This window comes from Vipera berus (assembly GCF_964194415.1).
Source record: "Vipera berus genome assembly, chromosome: 10".
NCBI classification, from domain to species: Eukaryota; Metazoa; Chordata; class Lepidosauria; order Squamata; family Viperidae; genus Vipera; species Vipera berus.
This window is the reverse complement of record NC_138213.1, coordinates 22800977-22821943: the sequence shown is the minus strand read 5'-3', so window position 1 is coordinate 22821943 and position 20967 is coordinate 22800977. Positions and strand designations below refer to the sequence as shown.

General features: G+C 52.6%; 1 protein-coding gene across 4 annotated transcripts in view; it reads right to left on the bottom strand.

The window, feature by feature from the left end:
- FHOD1 (formin homology 2 domain containing 1) overlaps positions 1-20967 on the bottom strand; it is a 47961-nt gene that overhangs the window by 13662 nt on the left and 13332 nt on the right. For 3 of the 4 annotated variants that reach the window (XR_014027456.1, XR_014027457.1, XM_081335618.1), the window contains exons 4-15: positions 10619-10686; positions 10396-10501; positions 9450-9544; positions 8734-8845; positions 8370-8464; positions 8140-8283; positions 7834-8045; positions 7539-7649; positions 6846-6869; positions 6259-6312; positions 2075-2190; positions 1101-1981 (exon numbers count right to left, since the gene is read on the bottom strand). Coding sequence is in view for 2 of the 4 variants with exons in the window: in XM_081335618.1 (XP_081191744.1) it covers positions 1101-1981; positions 2075-2190; positions 6259-6312; positions 6846-6869; positions 7539-7649; positions 7834-8045; positions 8140-8283; positions 8370-8464; positions 8734-8845; positions 9450-9544; positions 10396-10501; positions 10619-10686 (2018 nt within the window). In the remaining 2 variants the exon portion in view is untranslated. The remainder of the gene's footprint in view (positions 1-1100; positions 1982-2074; positions 2191-6258; positions 6313-6845; positions 6870-7538; positions 7650-7833; positions 8046-8139; positions 8284-8369; positions 8465-8733; positions 8846-9449; positions 9545-10395; positions 10502-10618; positions 10687-20967) is intronic. The other variant, XM_081335619.1, reaches the window with a different exon arrangement.

Sequence of the window (20967 nt, the reverse complement as noted above, 5' to 3'; positions counted from 1 at the left end):
TCATGCCGGCCACATGACCACGGAGACGTCCTCGGACAAGCGCTGGCTCTTCGGCTTTGAAACGGAGATGAGCACCAGCCCCTAGAGTTGGAAACGACTAGCATGCATGTGCGGGGGAATCTTCACCTTTACCTTTTTTAAGGATGCAGAGCTGCACTGAGCCCAGGAAAAGGAAGGCTCTGAAGTCTAAAAGGGAAGCATCTGCCAGGCTGAGGCATAAGTCATCCTCTGCTACAGCTGCTCTACTCCTTTATCAACCCCACCATTTATGCTCAAATGCCCAGAGCAAGAGAAAGAAACATTTCCATGGCCCAACTGAAACAAGGACCAGATACACAACAGAAGAGTCCTGGTCCACCTAAAGCTCAAAAGCACAGTGGCCAAAAGGTCCACAAAGCATCTCTACGCAGAGCCCGTGGGCCGTGATCCCAAGGACTGGTGGGAAGCTGCTGTGCTGGACAGGGATGGGGGGGAGGGCAGAGCAGTTTCTTTTGCTCTTATATTTTGAACCAATGGTACGGCCATAGGAGAGGTTGAAGATAAGGAGCAGCCCACATCTCCAAGCCAGAAAGTGATCTCAGGACAGCTTCTGTTCTCAAGGTTCTGTCTCAGCCCCAAGACTCTTCAACATTTTCATAAATGATCTAGATTAGGGGGAGAGAAGGGGAACTCACCCAATTTGCAGATGACACCAAGCTAGGGGGAATAGCCAACATTTTAGAAGATAGGCTCAAGATCCAGAAGGATCTTGATACACTTGAGCATTGGGCACTATCTAACAAGATAGGTCTAGTCTAACAAAAAGTAAGACTGGGGCAACATGGTACAGTCTTCCAATGTTTGAGGGACTGTCACAGAGAAGGGGGGGTGTCAACCTATTTTTCAAGGCATCAGGAGGCAAGACAAGCAATGAATGGAAAATTATCAAGGAGAAATCCAACCTAGAACTAGGGAGAGGTTTCTGACACTGAGAACAATTAACTAGCAGGGGATTTGACTGGAAGACCTCTAAGATCCCTTCCAACTCTCTTATCCTACGTTCTGTTTTCTTCTAGCCAGAGCATTGATATGCCTAGCTGCAGCCTCATACTGCAACTTACCTTGGAACTCGGAACCTCCTTTGCCCGGGACTCAAAGAGATGTTCCAGCTTGGCAGAGTCAACCTCGACCTTCTCCAGGGAGGCCCACAGAGTAGCCTGCCCAAACCGACTTTCCCAGGCAGGGCCATCTAAGTCTTTCAGCTCCTTCCAGAAGAGCTTGATGGTCTTCTTTTTCTTGGCAGGGGAGCTGGTTTTTCCCCCAGGAAAGGGGCTGCTGAATGGGGGGGGAGGGGGGGGACCAGGTATGCCAGCTGGGGGAGGAGGAGCCGGAGGAGGTGGAGCACAACCAGGAATCAGGGGAGGAGCCAGGTCCTCATCGGCTCCCAAAGCCATGTGGGACAAGGCTGTCTCGGCCACCTTTGCTTCTTGTACATCAAAATCCTCCTCCTCACACAGGTCTGAAAAGTCAAGGTCCTGGATCTTCAGAGAATGAGGCCCCAGTTGGGTCCTGTCCAGACTCTTCAGGCTGCTTTCAGCCTCCACACTGAACTGGCTTTGCAAGGGGAGGGCCTGAGATCCAGTCTGTTGCCCCTTCCTCTCCTGGCCCTCCTCTTCCTGGTGCGGCCTCTTCCCCATCTCTTCCGTGCCTCGGTCTCTTGCAAAGAGCAACGTCCTCTCCAGGCCTGGTGGGCTCTTAGTAGTGAACAACATGTCAAGCATGAGTTTTCTCTTCGCAGAAGCACTGCTGCTCTCGAGAGCCCCACTGATGCCACTGGGGGCACATTCTGGGTCTGGGTCCACGACGCAGGAGGTGTTGAACGGGTGGCTTAGAGAGGCCTCCTTGGAGGATGTGTTCTCCCTGCCCGCCTCATGATCCAAACCAGGCTCTGAGCTGGGCTCTTTCCATGTTGTGTTTCCATTTTGTCCTTCACTCCACCTCCCTAGAGCAGAAAGGGGCACTTAGAGGGGAAAAGGCCAAGCAGAAGAGAACAGAACCAAGAAAGGACAAGCTCTCCTTGCACCCGCCACGCTACCTGGGGCCACTTGCTCAGTGCTGGAAACAGCCTCAACAAGAATGTCTGCTCGTCCACGGGTGATGGCGCTGATCTTCTCTTTCTGAGAGGCAGCCAGGTTTTCTAAAAAGCGGGCTCTGCGAGAGAAGAGGAAACTCCACACCACCGTATTGGGGACACCGTCACCATTGTGTCCAGCAGACAGTGCCAATCATGAGCTCTCTTACCAGTCATATATGCAGTCGCCGAGCAAGAGAGGACCGGCCAACCCTGCCAGCTCCTCAGACTTTCTACAAAAATGTACAAAGCTTGCACTGACACAGAGACACTCTCCAAAGGCAGATGCCGCATACAGGGCTGTTTTGAAGAGCCAGACTCTCCTGTTTTTTCAAGAGATGCCCATTTCTGGGAGGCTTTGGAACTTAAAAGCCAAACCAAGAAAAACCCATCCCCCAAGGCAGAGGAATTTCCCTCTTGCAGCCACTTAGACTAACACAGGTTTAAAGCAGCATCAAAAAAAGCTTTCATTCATGGCCTCTGCTGGGAAGGAATCCTTACCCAGTACATCAAAGGGCTCTGGTTATCAGTCACCTGGATGAGAGAATCAAGGAGACCTCAAAATCTGCACAGGGTACAAAGCAGGGTGAGCAGGTAACTGTGTAGAGGAGAGTGATGTTTAAAGGTTCAAAAAGATCCAGACAGGCTTGAGTAGGGGTGAAATTGGTAGGATGGAATGGGAAAAAATTAAAATTCTCCATCTGGGGAGGAGAAACGTAAGGCGCAAGACCAGGATGGGGGAGACCTGTCTGGAGAGGAGTACAGGTAAAAGGGGTCCAAATGTCTTTGGTGACCCCAAGTTAAACAGAGGCCAACAGCAACTCGTAGCTGCAAAAAAAGCAAATGCCACATAGGGATCGTGATCAGGAATGCTATATCCAGATTTCAGGAAGTCCTACGTCCAGTTATGGTCATAAAGACAATGACAAGCTCATGAAAGCTGCGAGGAATGAGGTCCATCCTGGATATCAGCTCTCCTGGGACATTTGTTTTCAAATGAACGGAAAATGATCATCTGTCAGAGATGCTGCAGTGTATCTTGCATTCAGCAGGGGACTGGACTAGATAACCTTTGTTGTCCCTTCCAACTTTATGATAATATGAAAACACATGGAAGAACTCAGCTGGTCTCAATACAATAAATGTTACCCATAAAGGTTATCAGTAACAATTAAGCTGTAAGCTAAGACAGAAAAGAGTATCAAGGATCTGACAGATGTTTTGGCTATAATTTTTGCCTTAGGGAATCCAGATGTCCTGCTCACCCTCATGCAAGGACACCTGAGTATCCTCCCACAGGTGAGGCACCCAGAGGATGATGCAAGGTGCTGCACTGCAAAGCTGGTCTACTCCAATGTCGCACTTGAAGACACACGGGGGGGCAATGGGTGGTGCCTTGACGTGCGCCAGGGGCGTGGACCAAGTCCCAGGTGCTGTCATGGCCATCGGGTGGCTCCAGCTGATTTTCGGGTTTCCTGTCCTGCCCAGATCTCATCCCTCCCCTCGGTCCTCTCCTGGGGACTGACAGCCTTTCCTTCCTTTGTAAAGAGGACTGATCAAACCGACTCCCCCTAGTGTTCTCTTTCACCAGGGCTTCAGGCCTCAGAGATGCTCGTGACGTCTGGAAAGTCCTGCTCTGCCGAGAGGCTCAGTCTAAACGAGGCCAAGGCAACGTCTGGGTCTAAGGCCACGAGTGGGGAATGCCAGGGAAAGAGAGAAGGGAGTCTTGCCCGGGCCCTCCTTGCCCCTCTGCCTCCAGGCACAAAGAACGGACAAAGCACCACAGAAGGGGATGCCACTTGGCGAGGCTGCTCAGGAGAGGCTCTCGGCGTTTCATCCCAGCCAGAGGCGAGCCAGGGTCCCTTGAAGAGGGCATCTTCCTCAAAAGCCTTCCTCTTTCTTGAGATGCAGAGGCCGGCACCTCCCTCGCACTGGATGCCACTGCACCCAAGAGCAGCACCCAAGAGCAGCAAGAGAGACTCACCATCTTGTCTTTCCTGGGCAGCTTCGCAGGGTCCCCCTCCCAAGTGCAGCCCTTCTCTTCCCCAACTCTGCCTGGAGCAGAGGAAGGGAGCCCGGACGCCTCTCAAAGCCAAGCAACCTTCCTGTTTGGGCAGGAGCTGCTTCTCCCTCGCCTCAGGCCGTTCGCCTTCTGACCTGCGTCTGTCTCGGTCACCTCAGACTGGCCTCCAGGCACGACACACCCAGCCTGGCCCTTCGCAGGGCAGCCATGCCCGAAGCCCACCTCCACCTCCTTCAGCCCTGCCCAGCATCTGCCATCTGTGCTCTGGATTCCTGAAGGGAACAGGTGCTGGGAGGGAGCCCATGGCTATGCAAGACCGCCTGCACACGGCTGTTCCCCCAGCCCTGCTCTGCTGCCTGGGAGCCTCACTCCGGGCCCCCCTTTTCATGCTCTGGTTCTGAAACGCACCTGCTGTGCCAGCCAAATCTCTCCATCACCTGGATCCCCTCACAGCTTTGCACCAGAGTAATGATGGCTACGTCAGATGGGAGCCTCGCATCCCCAAGATCCACTGGAAGATGAAAGCCGGGCTGCTTCCCTTCCCCCGAGATAAGCTAGAACTAGCAGCTGACTTCTCTTTCTCCAGAAACGCCTGGTTTGCTTATTTATTTATCAGTCATACAATATGCATAACTGCGCCAGAGGCCCTGTCAGGCCGTGCTAGGCCTCACGCACCTCAGTCTCTCCTCTGAAGACACTGCCTGGGGTAGCACCGAGCCGTACATTAAACAGGTGCATTTCATTCCAGAGACTGATCCCCATACCCCCGGTTTGCTCTATGAACAATCAACGTGTGCACAACACACAAAGCGGGTGTTTTAATATCAGCACCATTGCATGAACTTGGAAAAACAGCTGCTTATAGCCCATGGCTTAGGGGCAGGGAATTTATTTTACTCTTGGGTTCCCAACTTCACTGAAATCCAGGAAAAGAATCATCGAAAGTTGAGCCACCTTCTGGCTCAGGACTTAAGGAGGCTAAAGCCAGTGGCGGCTACTGCCTGGGACTCTGGGTGGATGCGCCAGAGCAAAATACTCCCAGGTTTCTTCAACCGAGGGTCATGAAAAGGTGTGCAAGAAAGGGATTGAAAAGGGATCGACTGCTTTCTTTCACTTTAAAAATGAGTTTCAATCCCGGTTTGTTAAGGCACTACTTTTCAGGTGTTTTTTGTTTTTTTTAATTAAGAGGCAAGGGGCATTTACAAAATTGTTGAGGAGGGGGCAGGTGGGCAGGATTTGAGACAGGAGGGAAGATGCTGGGCAAACGGCCCATGCGCAGAACATGCACAGAGGGAAAGGAGGAGCTTGGTAACAGCACTCCAAGAACAAAAGAGCCTTGGTGGAGCAGTGGGCTAATGCCTCCTTAAGTAACACCAGCTGCCTGCAATTAGTGCAGGTTCGAGTCCCACCAGGCTCAAGGTTGACTCAGCCTTCCATCCTTCCCAGGTAGGTAAAATGAGGACCCAGATTGTTGGGGGCAATAAGCTGACTTTGTAATAATACCGCTGGGGGGGGGGGGCGAAAGCCCTAATAAGCAGGCATATACATAGAATGAAGGCTATTGCTAAGCACATTGATTTGTGCTTTAGATTGTAAGCCGCCCTGAGTCTTCGGAGAAGGGTGGGATATAAATGGGATTAAAAAAAATGCAATGGTGCGTTTCAGAATCAGAGCAAAGCTTTCCATTTTATACCTGGTGACCTACCAGGTCATCCTGCCTAAGTAAGCACTGGATGACCTCCCACGTGGTCAGCCAGCGGCCTATTTGCAGAGCCCTCTGCACAAGGCCACAGCCAAACGGTCCTGGCTTAAAGCTCTTGCTGCCACCTGGAAGGAAGTCTGTTTTCCAGACGCGCCTCAATCCGGCTTCAAGAAAACCAGCAGAAACTGCCCAAGTCTCCCAGGGGGCTATTTCTGCACACACAGAGAAAGCAGCCTTTCGGCTGCAACCAGGTCTGGGGGGGGGGCGGCTCAGACAAGCAAGTGGCAATGTTAACAAAATGTGAGCTGGAAACGGATCCCAGCCAAGCCCTTCTTCCAGGATCCGGGAAGGCTCGGCAGGCAAGGTCCAGCTCCATCCGGATCCTCAGCCTGGCCAGGGGTGCCCATGCCACTCTGTACTTACTCAAAGTGCCTCAGAATGGGCTTGTCCCCACATACCGGGGAGGCTTCCTCTTGCCTGGGAGAAAAAGGGAGTTAATGCCAGTGGGCCGAGAGCCCCTCCACACCATGCCATAAGCTCGGCCAAGCCAGCCATGAAGGCAAGAGAGACATGCAGTGGGGGCAGGGGTGCTTTCTGGAAAGAATTGCAGCCCCAATGGCCCTCAGGGCAAGGTACTGCACCACTTGGATTCTGCAACAAAGGTAACCCAGAGCGGGAATGCTGGTCTCCCTGGATAAAAGCAGAGGTGCCCCCTTGTGGAATGGATGGGGCATGGGGAACCCCTTCCCACCTGAGGAATGGAAGCAGGATGCCAGCCCTGCCAAGCAGCTGTCTCGGGCTCCTGGCAGCCAGAGAGGGCAGCTGACCGACCGGCGTCCCCAAAGCTCAACCAGGGAATTTCTTGCCAAGAAACTGGCACTGCTGGCAGGGAGAGCAGCTCAACGCCGCCACCCCACACCCAGGCCATTGCTTACTAAGCAGAGGCAGCCATGGCACGCAAGCCCTCACTGACTTACACCACTGCACACCACACACAGGCCGTCACTTACCAAGCAGAGGCAGTTTCATGAAGTCTGGAAGAGGAAATAGCATTTAAGCCGGCAGGCACTGGAGAGAGCAAGAAAGCTGAGAAGCTCAGAGCAGCTAGAAAGAGAGCAGACCCCCCTGCCCCCTGCTCCTCAACCCACCCTGCAGATCCTGCGGGCCCAGCCTCTGGCGCTGCCTGCCTGGAGAAGAGGGGAGCAGCCTGAAAGACGCGGAGAAGGGGCTGGGAAGGAGGTGGCTGACGCTGGGGCTGCTTCTGTGCATCACACACCATCCTCCCCAGCCCTTGGGGCCTCCTCCCCTCTCCAGGGTCCTGGCAAGGGAGGGACCTCCCCAGTACCAGAAAGGGCGCCTCACCAGATTAGCCAGCAGTGGCCCTGCTCTGCCAGATGCAAGAGCTGAGCCTCTCTTGCCTGGGGCTGTGCCACCACCCTGCAGCTGGAGGCCACGGCTGCCTCAGCACCATCTGCTTGAAAACAGCCAGCCTAGGCAGAGGGGCTCAGTGCATCCCCCCCCCAGAGAGAGAGAGAGGCACCCTGAACCATCCATCTGCTGACAAGGGAAACTTCAGGATTAATGGCCGAGATGCATCCCTGCCCAGGAAACACCCAGGAAGGCGGCTCCGAGCAAACCTCCCCCCTCCCTCAACTCACAGAGGCTTCCTCCACAGTCCTCTTGGCTCCCCAACCGGGACCTACTTGAAAATGCTCCTCTCGCCCAGGCCAGCCAGCTGCGGTCCTTCCACGGGGGTCAGCGGCACAGAGAGCTGCATGCAGGAGGCGCTGCTGTGGGGGCCCTTCAGGCTGGGCCTGCAAGGGAGAGGGGAGAGCTGCAGCTGATCGGCCATTGGCCAGGGAGGCTCAGCGGGGGCTTTCTGGCCCCTACGAGACAAATTGGTGGCTCCACCGGCCAGCCTGGCAGTTCTCAGAGGACGTGCAGGATGGGAGTCCAGTGGCCCAAATAGATGGAGTGGATTCCCCCCCCCCAACTCACAGGTGCTCACAGCTCTCTCCCCCCAGGTCCAGAGTCTCCTGAGGGTCAGGAAAGGTATCTGCAGCAGCAGGAATGCCTCTGTTCTCCTCCTGGGCCACAGCAGTGAGGAAAGAGCGCCGGGCCCCCTGCCGGCCCTCGTCCCCTCTCCGCCGCTCCTTGGCACGGGTGCCCGGCAGAGGCTCTTCTGCCCCGTCCTCCTCCTTCAGGGCATTCTGGGGATCAGAGAGCAGGTCAGCAAGCAAGCAGGAGCAGGCAGGCAGGCAGTGGAGTGACTCTTGCCGAGGGCCTCCCTCCACGGGCCCCCACCTCATAGAGGGCGAGTTGCTGCCTCAGGTCCGGGTCCGTGCCCTTGCTGGCCAGGTGCGCCTGGATGAGCTGCTCCATGCCCTGCTGCTCCAGACAATCTGTCACGTCGTAGAAGGAGTCCTGGTCAGGGAGGGCAGCCAACGTCTGCAAGCCCCAACAGGACACAACCATTAGCCGGGCACAGCCGCCCACCCCGGGAGGCTCTACCTGCCCGCTCTGCTCGCCCTCACCTTGTTGATGAGCGTCATTGCAAACACCTGGAGCTCAATGTCAGCCCCGCTCTTCTGCTCCAGGATGGCCACAAGGCGAGACCACGGAAACCCCCCTGAAAGGCAGCAAGTAAGGAACAGAGGGACTGGCAGAAGATGGCTGTGTGCTTTCGTCGCCGCTTAGGCAGAACTTCTTCAGTTCCAAGAGATACGCAAAGGCCCCTCTTCTTTCTCCCACAGAAGGCTGGCCTGCACCTCCCGGTCCTTGGAGGCCACCAAAAACAGTTTGCTTGATGAGAATAGAAGGCGGCACTCTTTCCAAGGAGCAACCAGGAGGCACCAGGCTCTACTCAACTCGGCCACCTGCATTGGGCTCTGTGCTCACCTCTGCCCTGCTCCACAGTGACCACAGCCTGGATCAGCAGTTGGGCATTGGACTCTGTGAACTCCACGAAGACCAGGAGCAACTTCAGGGCCGTCTTCACCACAAGGCGGTACTACAGGAAGGAGAGGGAAACTGCGTGTGCCGAGAGAGCCGGCCTTCTCTTGTAGGGCGCTTTCAAGCATGCCAGCCCCACCCATTCCTGGGGTGAGCAGGAGGGATAAATGCCCACCACTTCCAGAAGGCGAAGAGACCTTTCCCTGATGTCTTCTTTGAGCTCACTCCTCTGACCCCTTCCCAGAAGGAGGCCCTCCTCTACGGACTGCCCTCTGAGTGGGGATTCTGTCTGGAGGCTCGGAACCACCCAGGCCAGGGATGCCCTTGGTGGAGGTAAGATGTGGAGGAGATGTCCTTGCTCCCCAAGGTCCTTTCACATGAAAGGTCCCCTGCCAGCTGAAGGGTCTGGCCACCCTCCTTAAGCCCGGTCACAGCAGTGGAGGTGCGACTCTGGCTCTCCAGTCACTCAGACAGCAGAGAGGATGAGCTCTGCCACCATTCTTTCTTTGCCCAGGTTACCTCTCAGAGCTACGGCGGAGGGGACCACATGAGGATACTGGAGGGAACACAGAGGATTTGAACCCACTAGTAAGCAAGGGCGTTAATGAGATGGATAAGGGCATCCCAAATGACTTCTGCCAGCAGGGAGGATATTCACTCACCGGGCTGCCCGTCAGGGTGTAGAGCCACCTCACGGTCTCTGGGTGCTGAATCACCCCCATCATTCCATCCACAAAGAGCATGATCTGGCTGAGAGCTGGAAGGAAGGCAGGAGAGTGGCCCCAGCAGCACTTGAGGGAGGAGGGGCTGGACCAGGCTACCCAACTGCTGTGCATCCCCTGCTGGGGGGAGGACTTCTGCAGAACATGCAGCCCAGACCCCTCCTTTGGAAAACCCACCCCGCCTGCTTCCTGCTGCCTTTTTATCCCCTCCGACAGACGTGCGCATCCAAGGGGGAAAAAAGCTAATTCTCAAAGCAAAGGTGAAAACCTCAGGGGCTTTGGCTCTGCGAGGCAGAGACTCCGCGTGGGGCTGAGCCCCTCACTGGCCACAGAGTGCAGCCCTGATTTCTGCAAATGCATAGAGATGACTACCCCAGCGTGGCGGGGAGGGGAACCACTGTGGGGGGGATTGATTGGGTGGTCCTCCCTTCTGCGCAACCAGGCCCCTAAAGTCTACCTTGGCTCTTCCGCGCTTTGTTGCTGCACCCAAAAAAGGGTGTGGTGGAGAGCAGGAGGGGCCACGTGCCATGGAGGCATTGAAAACTGCAGCAGCCTTTCTCAGAATGGGACGCAGAAAAAGCAGAGCGTCCCCCCCCCTAGACTGAGCCTCTTCCCCCCTCCCAACTGGCTGGTTGTTCACTCAGTCTCCACCAGGGGGCAACCAAGAGAGAGATTGGTGAAAGCGAACTGCAAGGACACCCCCTCCTCTCTCCTAGGGCCTTCTGAGCCCCTTTCCCCAATTTAGCCAGGATCCTGCCCGCCCCCAAGAGCCTGGGAGGCAGTGAGGTGGAAAGAGGGGAGGGATGCGGGGCACACAGGGAAGCGCTCCCTCTCCTCCCTGGCCTGGCCACCCCCTGGGCCAGTTCAGCTGCTCAGTCAGACTCACCCCGCAGGATGTAGTTCTGGTAGTTCTGGTCAGCTTCGGCTCCCACTGAGACGAGACACGTCAGCCCTTCGGAGTTCACAAACTCAGGCACCAGGTCCTTGTCATCCTGCAGCCGAAAGGCAGAGCCTGAGCTCCCCCCCAAAGCACCCTTGGCATCCCTGCCCAAGGGCCCAGTCAGCCTCTGGGAGAGGAGCAGGCGGGGAGGCCGGCCGCAGAGCCTCACCTGGAAAAGCTGCTTGAGGGAGAAGAGGGAACGCCTCAGCTCCGGGCCCTTGGAACGGTACAGCTTCTCTGGGGAAGACAGGTGGGTCAGCCTCGGGAACGGGGCTCATTGCTCAGACACCCAGCCGCCCCCAACATCTCGAGAGCCCGTGCCACAGTCACAGGGATCCCTGGCCGGGTGGGGGGGAGAGCCGGCTCTTCTCCTGGCGGATGCTCTGCAGGGCCTGAACATGAGCTCCCTCCCTCCAAAGAGTCAGCTGCTAGTCCAGCATTTCCCCAACCAGGAGACCCAGCTTATCTTCGGCTGATTTCTGCAGGGCTCCCCCTTGAAAACACAAGGAGATCAGGCAAAAACTAAAGTTGACTTTAAGTCAACAGAGAAACAGTGAGCACCATTTGATGCATTCAGCCATTTTGGAGAATTGGGGTCCCTGATTTCTACCCCAAGTCAAGTCAGCCAAGCTCCAAGTTTAATTGTTTGCATGTGGATGATTCGGAAGCTGAGCCGATGCCCTGGACACTTCATCCTTCAAGGCTGATGGACAGATGGGACCCCATTATTGTTCCTCAGGGGTCACTTAAGTTAAGGAGGTCATTAAAGAAGTCTTAGGTAACTTATTTGAGCAGAGCAGCAGAATAGAGCAGAGCAGAGCAGAGTAAAAATATAGGATAGGATAGGATAGGATAGGATAGGATAGGATAGGATAGGATAGGATAGGATAGGATAGGATAGGATAGGATAGGATAGGATAGAATAGAATAGAATAGAATAGAATAGAATAGAATAGAATAGAATAGAATAGAATAGAATAGAATAGAATAGAATTTGGAAGGGACATTGGAGGTCTTCTAGTCCAACCCCTTGCTCAGGCAGGAAACCGTATATCATTTCAGACAAATGGTTGTCCAATCTCTTCTTAAAAACTTTCAGTGTTGGAGCATTCACAACTTCTGGAGGCAGGTTGTTCCACCTGCTTAATTGTTCCACCTGGTTAATTCTCTCAGGAAATTTCTTCTTAGTTCTAGGTTGTTTCTCTCCTTGATCAGTTTCTATCCATTGCTTCTCCCTCTTCTTTGGGGCAGCCCCTGAGATATTGGAACACTGCTATCATGTCCCCATTCGTCCTTCTCTTCATTAAACTAGACATACCCAATTCCAGCAACTGCTCTTTATATGTTTTAGCCTCCAGTCCCCTATTCATCTTTGTTGCTGTTCTCTATACACTTTCCAGAGTCTCAGCATCTTTGATCATCGTGGTGATCAAAACTAGATGCCGTATTCCAAGTGTGGCCTTATCAAGGCATTGTAAAGTGGTATTAACACTTCACGTGATCTTGATTCTATCCCTCTGTTAATGCAGCCTAGCACTGTGTTGGCTTTTTTGGCAGCTGCAGCACATGGCTGGCTTGTATTTAAGTGATTGTCCACTAAGACTCCAAGATTCCTCTCACAGCTGCTACTATTGAGCAAGGTACCACCTATACTATACCTGTGCATATGGTTTTCCTTGTCTAAATGTAGAACCTTACTTTTTTCACCACTGAATTTCATTTTGTTAGATAATGCCCAATATTCAAGTCTGTCAAGATCCTCCTGTATCTTAAGCCTGTCTTGTGGAGTGTTGGCTACTCCTGCCAACTTGATGTCAAATTTGATGAGTTCCCCAATCTATCCTCTCATCCAAATCATTGATGAAGATGCTGAACAGAGCCCTGGGGCACCCCATTACACACTTCCTTCCAAGTAGAAGCAGTTCCATTGAGGACCACATGCTGAGTATGGCTATTCAGCCAGCTACAAATCCATTTGGTGGTGATGCTGTCTATTCCACATTTTTGTATCTTATCAAGTAGGAGGTTGTGGTCCACTTTATCAAACCCTACTTTATCTGCCCAAAGACAAGTCACAATTTTCTCTCTAGAGGCAAAGACACAGAGGGAATCTTGGATTTGTGATCACAAGTCTGTCACCCAGAATCTCTGTCACTCAGCACTAAGCCTTTCAGTGAGGCTCACCCAATTTTATGACTTCTTTTGCAGCAGCTGTTAAGTGCATCACACAATTGTTCTGTGAATCCAACCTCCCTCCCCGACTCTGCTTCCAGAAGCCTCCTGGGAAGATTGTAAATGGGGACCTGGGACTCCAGGACACAACAATGGCCATTAATGCCCCAGGTGCATTTCAGATGGGGGGACCCCCAGGTGGGGAGACTGGGCGGCCAGAGTTAGGGGGCAATAGACTCCCTGGAGGGCTTAGGGCAGGCAGTTACATTGGGAGGGGACGAAACAGCCCCTCAGGCCATGCTGCTCTCGCCCCAGGCTGGAAGGGCCTCTGGATGACCCTCCTGGTATTGCTCTGAACCAACCCCTGCCCACCCCCAAATCCTAGGACTTAGAGGGGGCACTTAGGCCTGACATCCCAACCAATGAGATATGTTCCTTGGCTTAATGCAAGATACAAACCTACTTCTTCAACAAATCATAGAACCTGCCTACCTCATACAAGACTCAGGTAGTCCCTTGGCTGGCCAACTGGTGGGACAGGAGTCCTGGTTTGACTATCTCTGCTTTTGAGCTGTTACAAAGGACTTCTTTTGTTTTTCCCAAACCCAACAGCCAATTTATTTATTTTTATTTATTTTTATTCCATTTATATCCCGCCCTTCTCCGAAGTCTCAGGGCGGCTTACAATGTGATGCCACAGGGATGTTAACTAACTCAGAGAGAACCTAGAAAAGATTCCATGGATGAAAATCCCAAAGGGGAAAACAACCCAAGAAGTGAGGGAAACTCTGAAAAATGCGATCATAAAAGCCCAGACCAGCACAGAAAAAGAAAAACAAGAAATTCAAGAAGAAACCAACAGGGCTGCAGAAAGATCTCTCTGACAAACTGAAAGACAAAAAGGGCAAATACAAAAAATGGAAAGAGGGGCACATAAGGCTGATTATCAGCAGATAGCTAGAATAGGCTAAGATGAAGTCAGGAAAGCAAAGGCTCAGAACAAACAAAGACTTGCAACAGAAATCAAGGATAATAAAAAAAAGTTTCTTCCCACATATGAACAACAAGAAAAAAGTCAAGAAAACTGTAGGTCCACTAAAGAGAGAAGATGGCAAGGAAATAATAGGTAACAGGGAGAAAACAGAGCTGCTTAACTCATACTTTGCATCAGTCTTCTCACAAAAAGAAACTGTAGCCCAACATACCCCAAAAAAAACCCACTATAGAAGACAAACTAGAAACAAAAATTAAAATAAGCAAGAAAATGGCAAGAGAACACCTATCCGACCTTGACGAGTATAAATCACTGGGACCCGACAGATTACATCCCAGAGTGTTGAAGGAGCTGGCAGATGTTATCTCAGAACCACTGCACCATATCTTTCATAAATCCTGGAGCACCGGGGAAGCACCTGAGGATTGGAAAAGGGCTGATGTGGTTCCCACCTTCAAGAAAGGGGAAAAAAGAGACCCAGGAAAGTACAAACCAATCAGTTTAACATCAATACCTGGGAAGATCCTGGAAAGATAATCAAAAAACAGATCTGCGATCAACCAGAAGCAAACAAAGTTATAACCAGTAGCCAGCATGGGTTCGTTAAAAACAGATCATGCCAAACAAATTTTATTTCATTCTTTGATAAAGTGACTAAGCCAGTAGATCAGGGAAATTCTGTACACGTAGTATACTTAGATTTCAGTAAGGCATTTGATAAAGTAGACCACAACCTACTCCTTGGTAACCTAGAAAAAAGGTGGAATAGACAACTTCACACCATGGATCTGTAGCTGGCTGACAAACCGAACTAAACGAGTAGTCCTCAAATGGCGCTACGTCCACATAGAGAGAAGTAAGCAGTGGGGTACCACAAGGTTCCCTCTTAGTCCCAGTACTCTTCAAATCTTCATCAATGACTTAGATGAGGGAATAGAAGGGAAGCTCATCAAATTTGCAGATGACACCAAACTGGCAGGAGTAACCAACACTCCTAGAAGACAAACTCAGGATCCAAAAAGATCTTGACAAAATTGAACAACGCGCCCTATCCAACAAAATGAGTTTCAATGTGGAAAAAAGCAAAGTTTTAAATTTAGGCAGGAAAAATCAAAGGTACAAGCACAGATTGGGCGAGACCTGGCTTAAAAAGAGTAACTGTGAGAGGGACCTTGGAGTCCTAGTAGACGATCACTTGACTATGAGCCAGCAGTGTGCAGCAGCAGCCAAAAAAGCTAATACAATCCTGGGTTGTATAAATAGAGACATAGAATCAAGATCATGCAAGGCATTAGTACCGCTTTATAAAAACCTAGTAAGACCACATCTGGAATACTGCAACTAATTTTGATCACCATATCAAGATGTTGAGAGTTTGGAAAAAATTCAGAGAAGAGCAACTAAGATGATCCAAGGCCTGAAGACTAAAACATACGAAGAATGGCTGCAGGACTTGGATTTGGCTAGTCTAAAGAAAAGAAGAAATAGGGGAGACATGATAGCAATATTCCGGTATTTGAGGGGCTGCCACAAAGAAGAGGGGTTCACGCTATTCTCCAAAGCACCAGAGGACAGGACAAGAAACAATGGTTGGAAACCATTGTTACTTCTCAAAGAAGTAAGGCATTTGATAAAGTAGATTACAACCTACTACTTGATAAGATAGAAAAATGTGGGTTAGATAGCATCACCACCAGATGGATTCGTAGCTGGCTGACAGGCCGTGCTCAGCATGTGGTCCTCAATGGAACTGCATCTACATGGAAGGAAGTGTGTAGTGGGGTGCCCTAGGGCTCTGTTCTGGGCCCAGTGCTCTTCAACATCTTCATCAACGATTTGGATGAGGGGATAGATGGGGAACTCATCAAATTTGCAGACGACACCAAGCTGGCAGGAATAGCCAATACTCCAGAAGATAGGCTTAAGATACAGAAGGATCTGGACAGACTCAAGCACTGGGCACTATCTAACAAAATGAAATTCAATGGTGAAAAAAGTAAGGTTCTACATTTAGACAGGAAAAATCAAATGCACAGGTATAGTATAGGTGGTACCTTGCTCATTAGTAGTAACTGTGAGAGGGACCTCGGAGTCCTAGTGGACAATCACTTCAATATGAGCCAGTCGTGTGCTGCAGCTGCCAAAAAAGCCAACACAGAGCTAGGCTGCATTAACAGAGGGATAGAATCAAGATCAAGTGAAGGAGAGAAGCAACCTAGAACTAAGGAGAAACTTCCTGACAGAACAATTAACCAGTGGAACAACCTGCCTCCAGAAGTGGTGAATGCTACAACATTGGAGGTTTTTAAGAGACTGGACAGCCATTTGCCTGAAATGGTATAGGGTTTCCTGCCTGGGCAGGGGTTTGGACTAGATGACCTCCAAGGTCCCTTCCAACTTATTATTATTATTATTATGTGACCTGGAATTAAGGAGAAACTTCCTGACAGTGAAGACAATCAACCAGTGGAACAGCTGGCCTCCAGAAGTCGTGGGTGTTCCATCACTGAAGGTTTTAAAAAAGAAACTGGGCAGTCACTTGTCTGAGATGGCATAGGTTGAGGGGGGGGGCTGAACTAGATAGAAGACCTCCAACGTCCCTTCCAGTTGTATTCTATTCTAACGTATGAGATTACTGAGGTGCTGGGTAGATAACAAGTTTTTCTCCAGGCACAATGGCCTTGGAACCAGGCGGAACCGGATGGGAAGGAGTCTGTTTCTTCTCTGAAGACAGTCGCCCATCCCCAATTCTCAAGCGGTTACAGCAAACGCAAAATCATGCAAAAAAGTGCCAGAAACCTGCCTCCCCACCACCAACAGAATGGCAGGACTCCAGCATGGTGGACCTGACAAATACATAAAACATAGCTAAAACCAACCTTTCCCTACTCAGGTGCCAGACCAAGCAGCCCCACCCCCAGCTCAACCCCCTCCTGGCCTAACATGGGTGAGTTCTTCACAACCCTCTGGAAAGCTAAGGGGTGGGGGTTTCCCTCAATCTTCAATGGAGGCTGCTCCAAAGGTCTGGCCTGGCCACAAAAAGGCAGAGCCTTGGGGGACAATGTTTGTGGGAGGGGGCCTGGAGCACGCCCTCTCGAGAGGGCAGGCAGCTACCCTCAGGGAGAGGCAGTCCCAGAATCAGCCTGCCGTGTGCAGGTGGGGCTTCGAAGGTAATAACCAGCATCTGGAGCAGCAACTGGGAATCAGTGCAGCTCAGGCCACAGTGGGGTTTCTGGGGGGAGCCAGAACTGGAGGGCCACAGGAAGGTCTCCAAGGGCAACTGACCTCAGGCCTTTTGCAGTAGCCCAAACAGGAGATGACTCAGCACCAACAACCGGATGCTCCTTCTGGGAGGAGAGGGGGGTGGACACGGGAACTCCTTTTCCTGCTGAGCAAGGAGAGGTCGGTTCTCCTCCAGCCACCAAATGGGTGTGATCATGGGATCGTTTCTCTCCTGGAAAATCAGCGGCCAAACTGAGCTGCAGGAGGGTTTCCACTGTTGGGGCCTGTCTGGAGATCCCCTGTCCCCTTTGAGCGGGAGAAGCACCAGCCTGGCCCGCTGCCCTCAGCTGCCGAGTTCTGGCTCTGCCCAAGGGCAGGGGCAGCCTCGCGCTGAGCAGGAGGGCAGACCGAACAGATACGGTGCAGCTGAGCCCAGAGCACCATCCTCGACTGAAGGATCTCAGAAAGAGATCAGCGAGCGGATTTCTACTCCGTGGCACAGTGCCAGCACTCCACGTGTGAGCTGATTGTGGCCTCTGGAGCCCAGCCCTGTCCCCGAAGGAGCTGCTCTCGAGGAACTCCTGCCCAAAGAATGGCCAAGCCTCTTCCGGTGGCTCTTCCGGTGACACTGAAAGGCTCCTGCAACACCTGCCTGGCTTGGCCTCTCCAGAAGGACCCCCAGCCCCGGCCAGTGCAGCAGAGCAATGGGGGGAGGGCTGGCCTCACTGGAAATGCAGCTACCAGGAAGCAGGAAGGGCAAGGCAGGTAGGAGAAGCCAAATGGCCTGTGGGGCTCCCTGCTCCCCACAGGCACCAGTGGCAGACAATTGCTGCCACCCTTTGACGCTTCCTCATCCCCAAACAGCCACAGAACCTCCAGCCCCACCTCAAAGCCAAGGAATTAAAAGACCAGCAAGGAGGAGATAAGGGCAAAGGTCCAAAGAGGAGCAGCAAGGGCAACCCAGCTCTCCCTTCACCCACCCAATGCGTGCACAACACGCAAGTACACGCCTTCCAGAGTGGGCCTCTGGGTGACTGTCCTGGCTGGCTCAAGGTGGTGGCGGGGGTCTGGAAGGCCCTGCAGTTGTACACATACAAAGAAAGAATTGTAGAAGCTTTTCCTTCTATCAAGGTGTGAAGGCAAAGAACCCAGCATTTTGCACTGGGCGCCCCACTTTTCTTCTTCCCACAGTCCCCTTTTCCCACAGCGACTTTGGTCCTGAATCCACAAACCGCCTAGAATGGGAAAACTACTTCCGGAGAGGGCTCTCTCCCCAGAGTGTGTGGGGCCCAGCCTCTTTGCTCCTTTCGGCCCTCTGGAACCACAGACTGAGAGTGTGGCCCCACCTGGAGGGTCCCAGGAAGACCCTGACTGGGCAGGAGAAGAGTCGGAGCCGAGAATGGCTCCCCTGGGTAGGGGGAAACAGCCAAAGATCCATTATGCCTCTCGTTTCCTCCAGCAACCTGGCGGTTATTCATTTTCACTGTTTAAGTTCTTTATTTAGTTACTTATCTGCTTCCTTCTTCAAACGTGGCTTGCAATAGCACATTCCAAAGCTACGGTAATAAGCTAAAAACAGCTCCGAGAGAGTCTCAGCAAGCTGCCTTGGTGCTTCCCAGCCATTTGGCACCAAGCCCTCTGGGGCATGGAAGGGGCCTCCCAGTCCAGACTACAGACCCCACAGCCTCCCCCAGCTGGTCCAGCCAGTCCGCCCAGCATCATTCACAACTGAGGGTCACCTCAGGAAGCCCTCCTTTCCTCCCTGTGCTGGGCCATCCGCTCTACGGCTGGGACCAGTAAGGCTGGTATGCGGGTCTGTCCCTCAGCATTTCTGCTGCTCTGCGCCTGGCCCCCAGCAGCCCCGCTCTCAGGAAATGCAGGACTTTCCCTGTGAGTCCGCACCCCCAAAACAGGATGCGGCAGAAGGCCAGGCCTGCAAAGGCTGACTCACCAGGAAGCAGCAGAGAAAGACACCCTCAGCCTGGGTAGAGGGAGGGAGGAGCTGCCCCATAGGAACCCCCAATCCTAAGATTGTGGCAGGGTTGTGGCAGGGACGTGGCTGACAACTGCCCTTTGTCTGAAGTCCCCCACCCCTTTTCAGGGACAGAATCTGCAGGGCAACACCAGAGCAAAAGCAAAAGCTTGGAGGGGGTCCACTCCTTCCCTTTCATCAAGCATTTATTGATGAAGCCATAAAACAATACCCAATAATCACCCGGCCGCCCTGTTTAGGGTAACTCGTTCCCTCCTTAATCAGGAGGTGAGGGAGGAGCCCTTACAGGGGCGGGCCGAGGAGTTCAGCCAGCATCTGGCGGACAAAATTGCTCAGATTCAGACCGGGTTGGACGCTGACTGGGCAGAGTCTGACGGGGAGGAATTGAGCGGTCTTGAGAGTAATATTATATGGACTGAATTTGATCCTGTGACTCCCGAGGAGGTGGACAGGATTATGGGGAGGCTGAGCTCTACCACCTGTTTATTGGACCCGTGCCCCTCCTGGCTGGTTTATTCAGCTCGGGAGGAGACACGAGGCTGGTTCCAGGCAGTGATATCTGCCTCTTTGAGTGAGGGTGTCTTTCCTGCCGCCTTGAAGGAGGCGGTGGTGAGACCCCTTCTCAAGAAGCCTGCCCTGGACCTGGCTGTTTTAAATAACTACCGTCCGGTCTCCAACCTTCGCTGTTTGGCGAAGGTTGTTGAGAGTGTGGTGGCGCATCAGCTTCCTCTGTTCCTGGAGGAAACTGATTATCTGGACCTGTACCAATCGGGTTTCAGGCCCGGGTACAGCATGGAGATGGCATTGGTCGCGCTGATGAATGATCTCTGGCGGGCTCGGGACAGGGGCTGCTCCTCTGTCCTAGTCCTTTTAGATCTCTCAGCGGCTTTTGATACCATCGACCATGGTATCCTGCTGCGACGTCTCAGGGGGTTGGGAGTGGGGGGCACTGTTTTGCAGTGGTTCTCCTCCTACCTCCTGGGCCGTTCGCAGTCGGTGTTGATGGGAGGGCAGAGGTCCGCCCCGAGGCCTCTCGTTTGTGGAGTTCCTCAGGGGTCGGTCCTCTCTCCCCTCCTGTTCAACATCTATATGAAGCCGCTGGGTAAGATCATTCGTGGCTTCGGGGTGGGGTATCATCAGTACGCTGATGATACCCAACTTTTTCTTTGCACCCCGAACCAACTCAGTGATGCCCTCGACGTGATGTCCTGTTGCCTGGAGGCGGTTCAGGTCTGGATGGGGAGAAACAGGCTCCGACTCAATCCTGCCAAGATTGAGTGGCTGTGCATACCGGCATCTCGGGAAAACCAGTTTTGTCCATCGTTAACTATGGGGGGTGAGGTGTTACCCCCCGTTGATAGGGCTCGCAACTTGGGTGTCCTCCTGGATTCACGGCTCAGTTTAGAAGATCATATAGGAGCCGTGACCAGGGGGGTTTTTGCCCAGGTTCGCCTGGTGCGCCAGTTGCGACCCTATCTGGACCGAGATGCCCTACGCACAGTCACTCATGCACTCGTGACCTCCCATTTAGACTACTGCATGGGGCTCTACATGGGGCTGTCCTTGAGGACCACTCGGAGGCTTCAACTGGTGCAGAATGCGGCCGCGCGAGTTGTGATGGGGGCTTCCCGATACTCCCATTTAACACCTCTACTCCGCGAGCTGCATTGGCTTCCGGTTGCCCTTCGGGTGAGATTCAAAGTGCTGGTGATGACCTATAAAGCCCTTAATGGCTTGGGTCCGGGTTATCTGAGGGAACACCTGCTGCCGGCATCAAGCTCCCTTCGTCCTGTGCACTCCCACAGGGAGGGCCTTCTCAGGATACTGCCGGTTAGGGAATGCCGGCGGGTTATTCCTAGGGGAAGAGCGTTCTCTGTGGGCACGCCTGCCCTCTGGAATGATTTACCCGTGGAACTTAGGATCACCCCCGATCTGCGTTTGTTTCACCGGGACCTGAAAACCTGGTTTTTCGATCTATCAGGCCTGGACTGAAGGGGTTTTAGCTTTTTAAATGTTTTAATTGGGCTTAATTAATTTAATGTATTTTAATTCTATATTATTTTTATATTGTATTTTATTCTGCCCTGTAAACCGCCCTGAGTCCTTCGGGAATAGGGCGGTATAGAAATTTAATTAA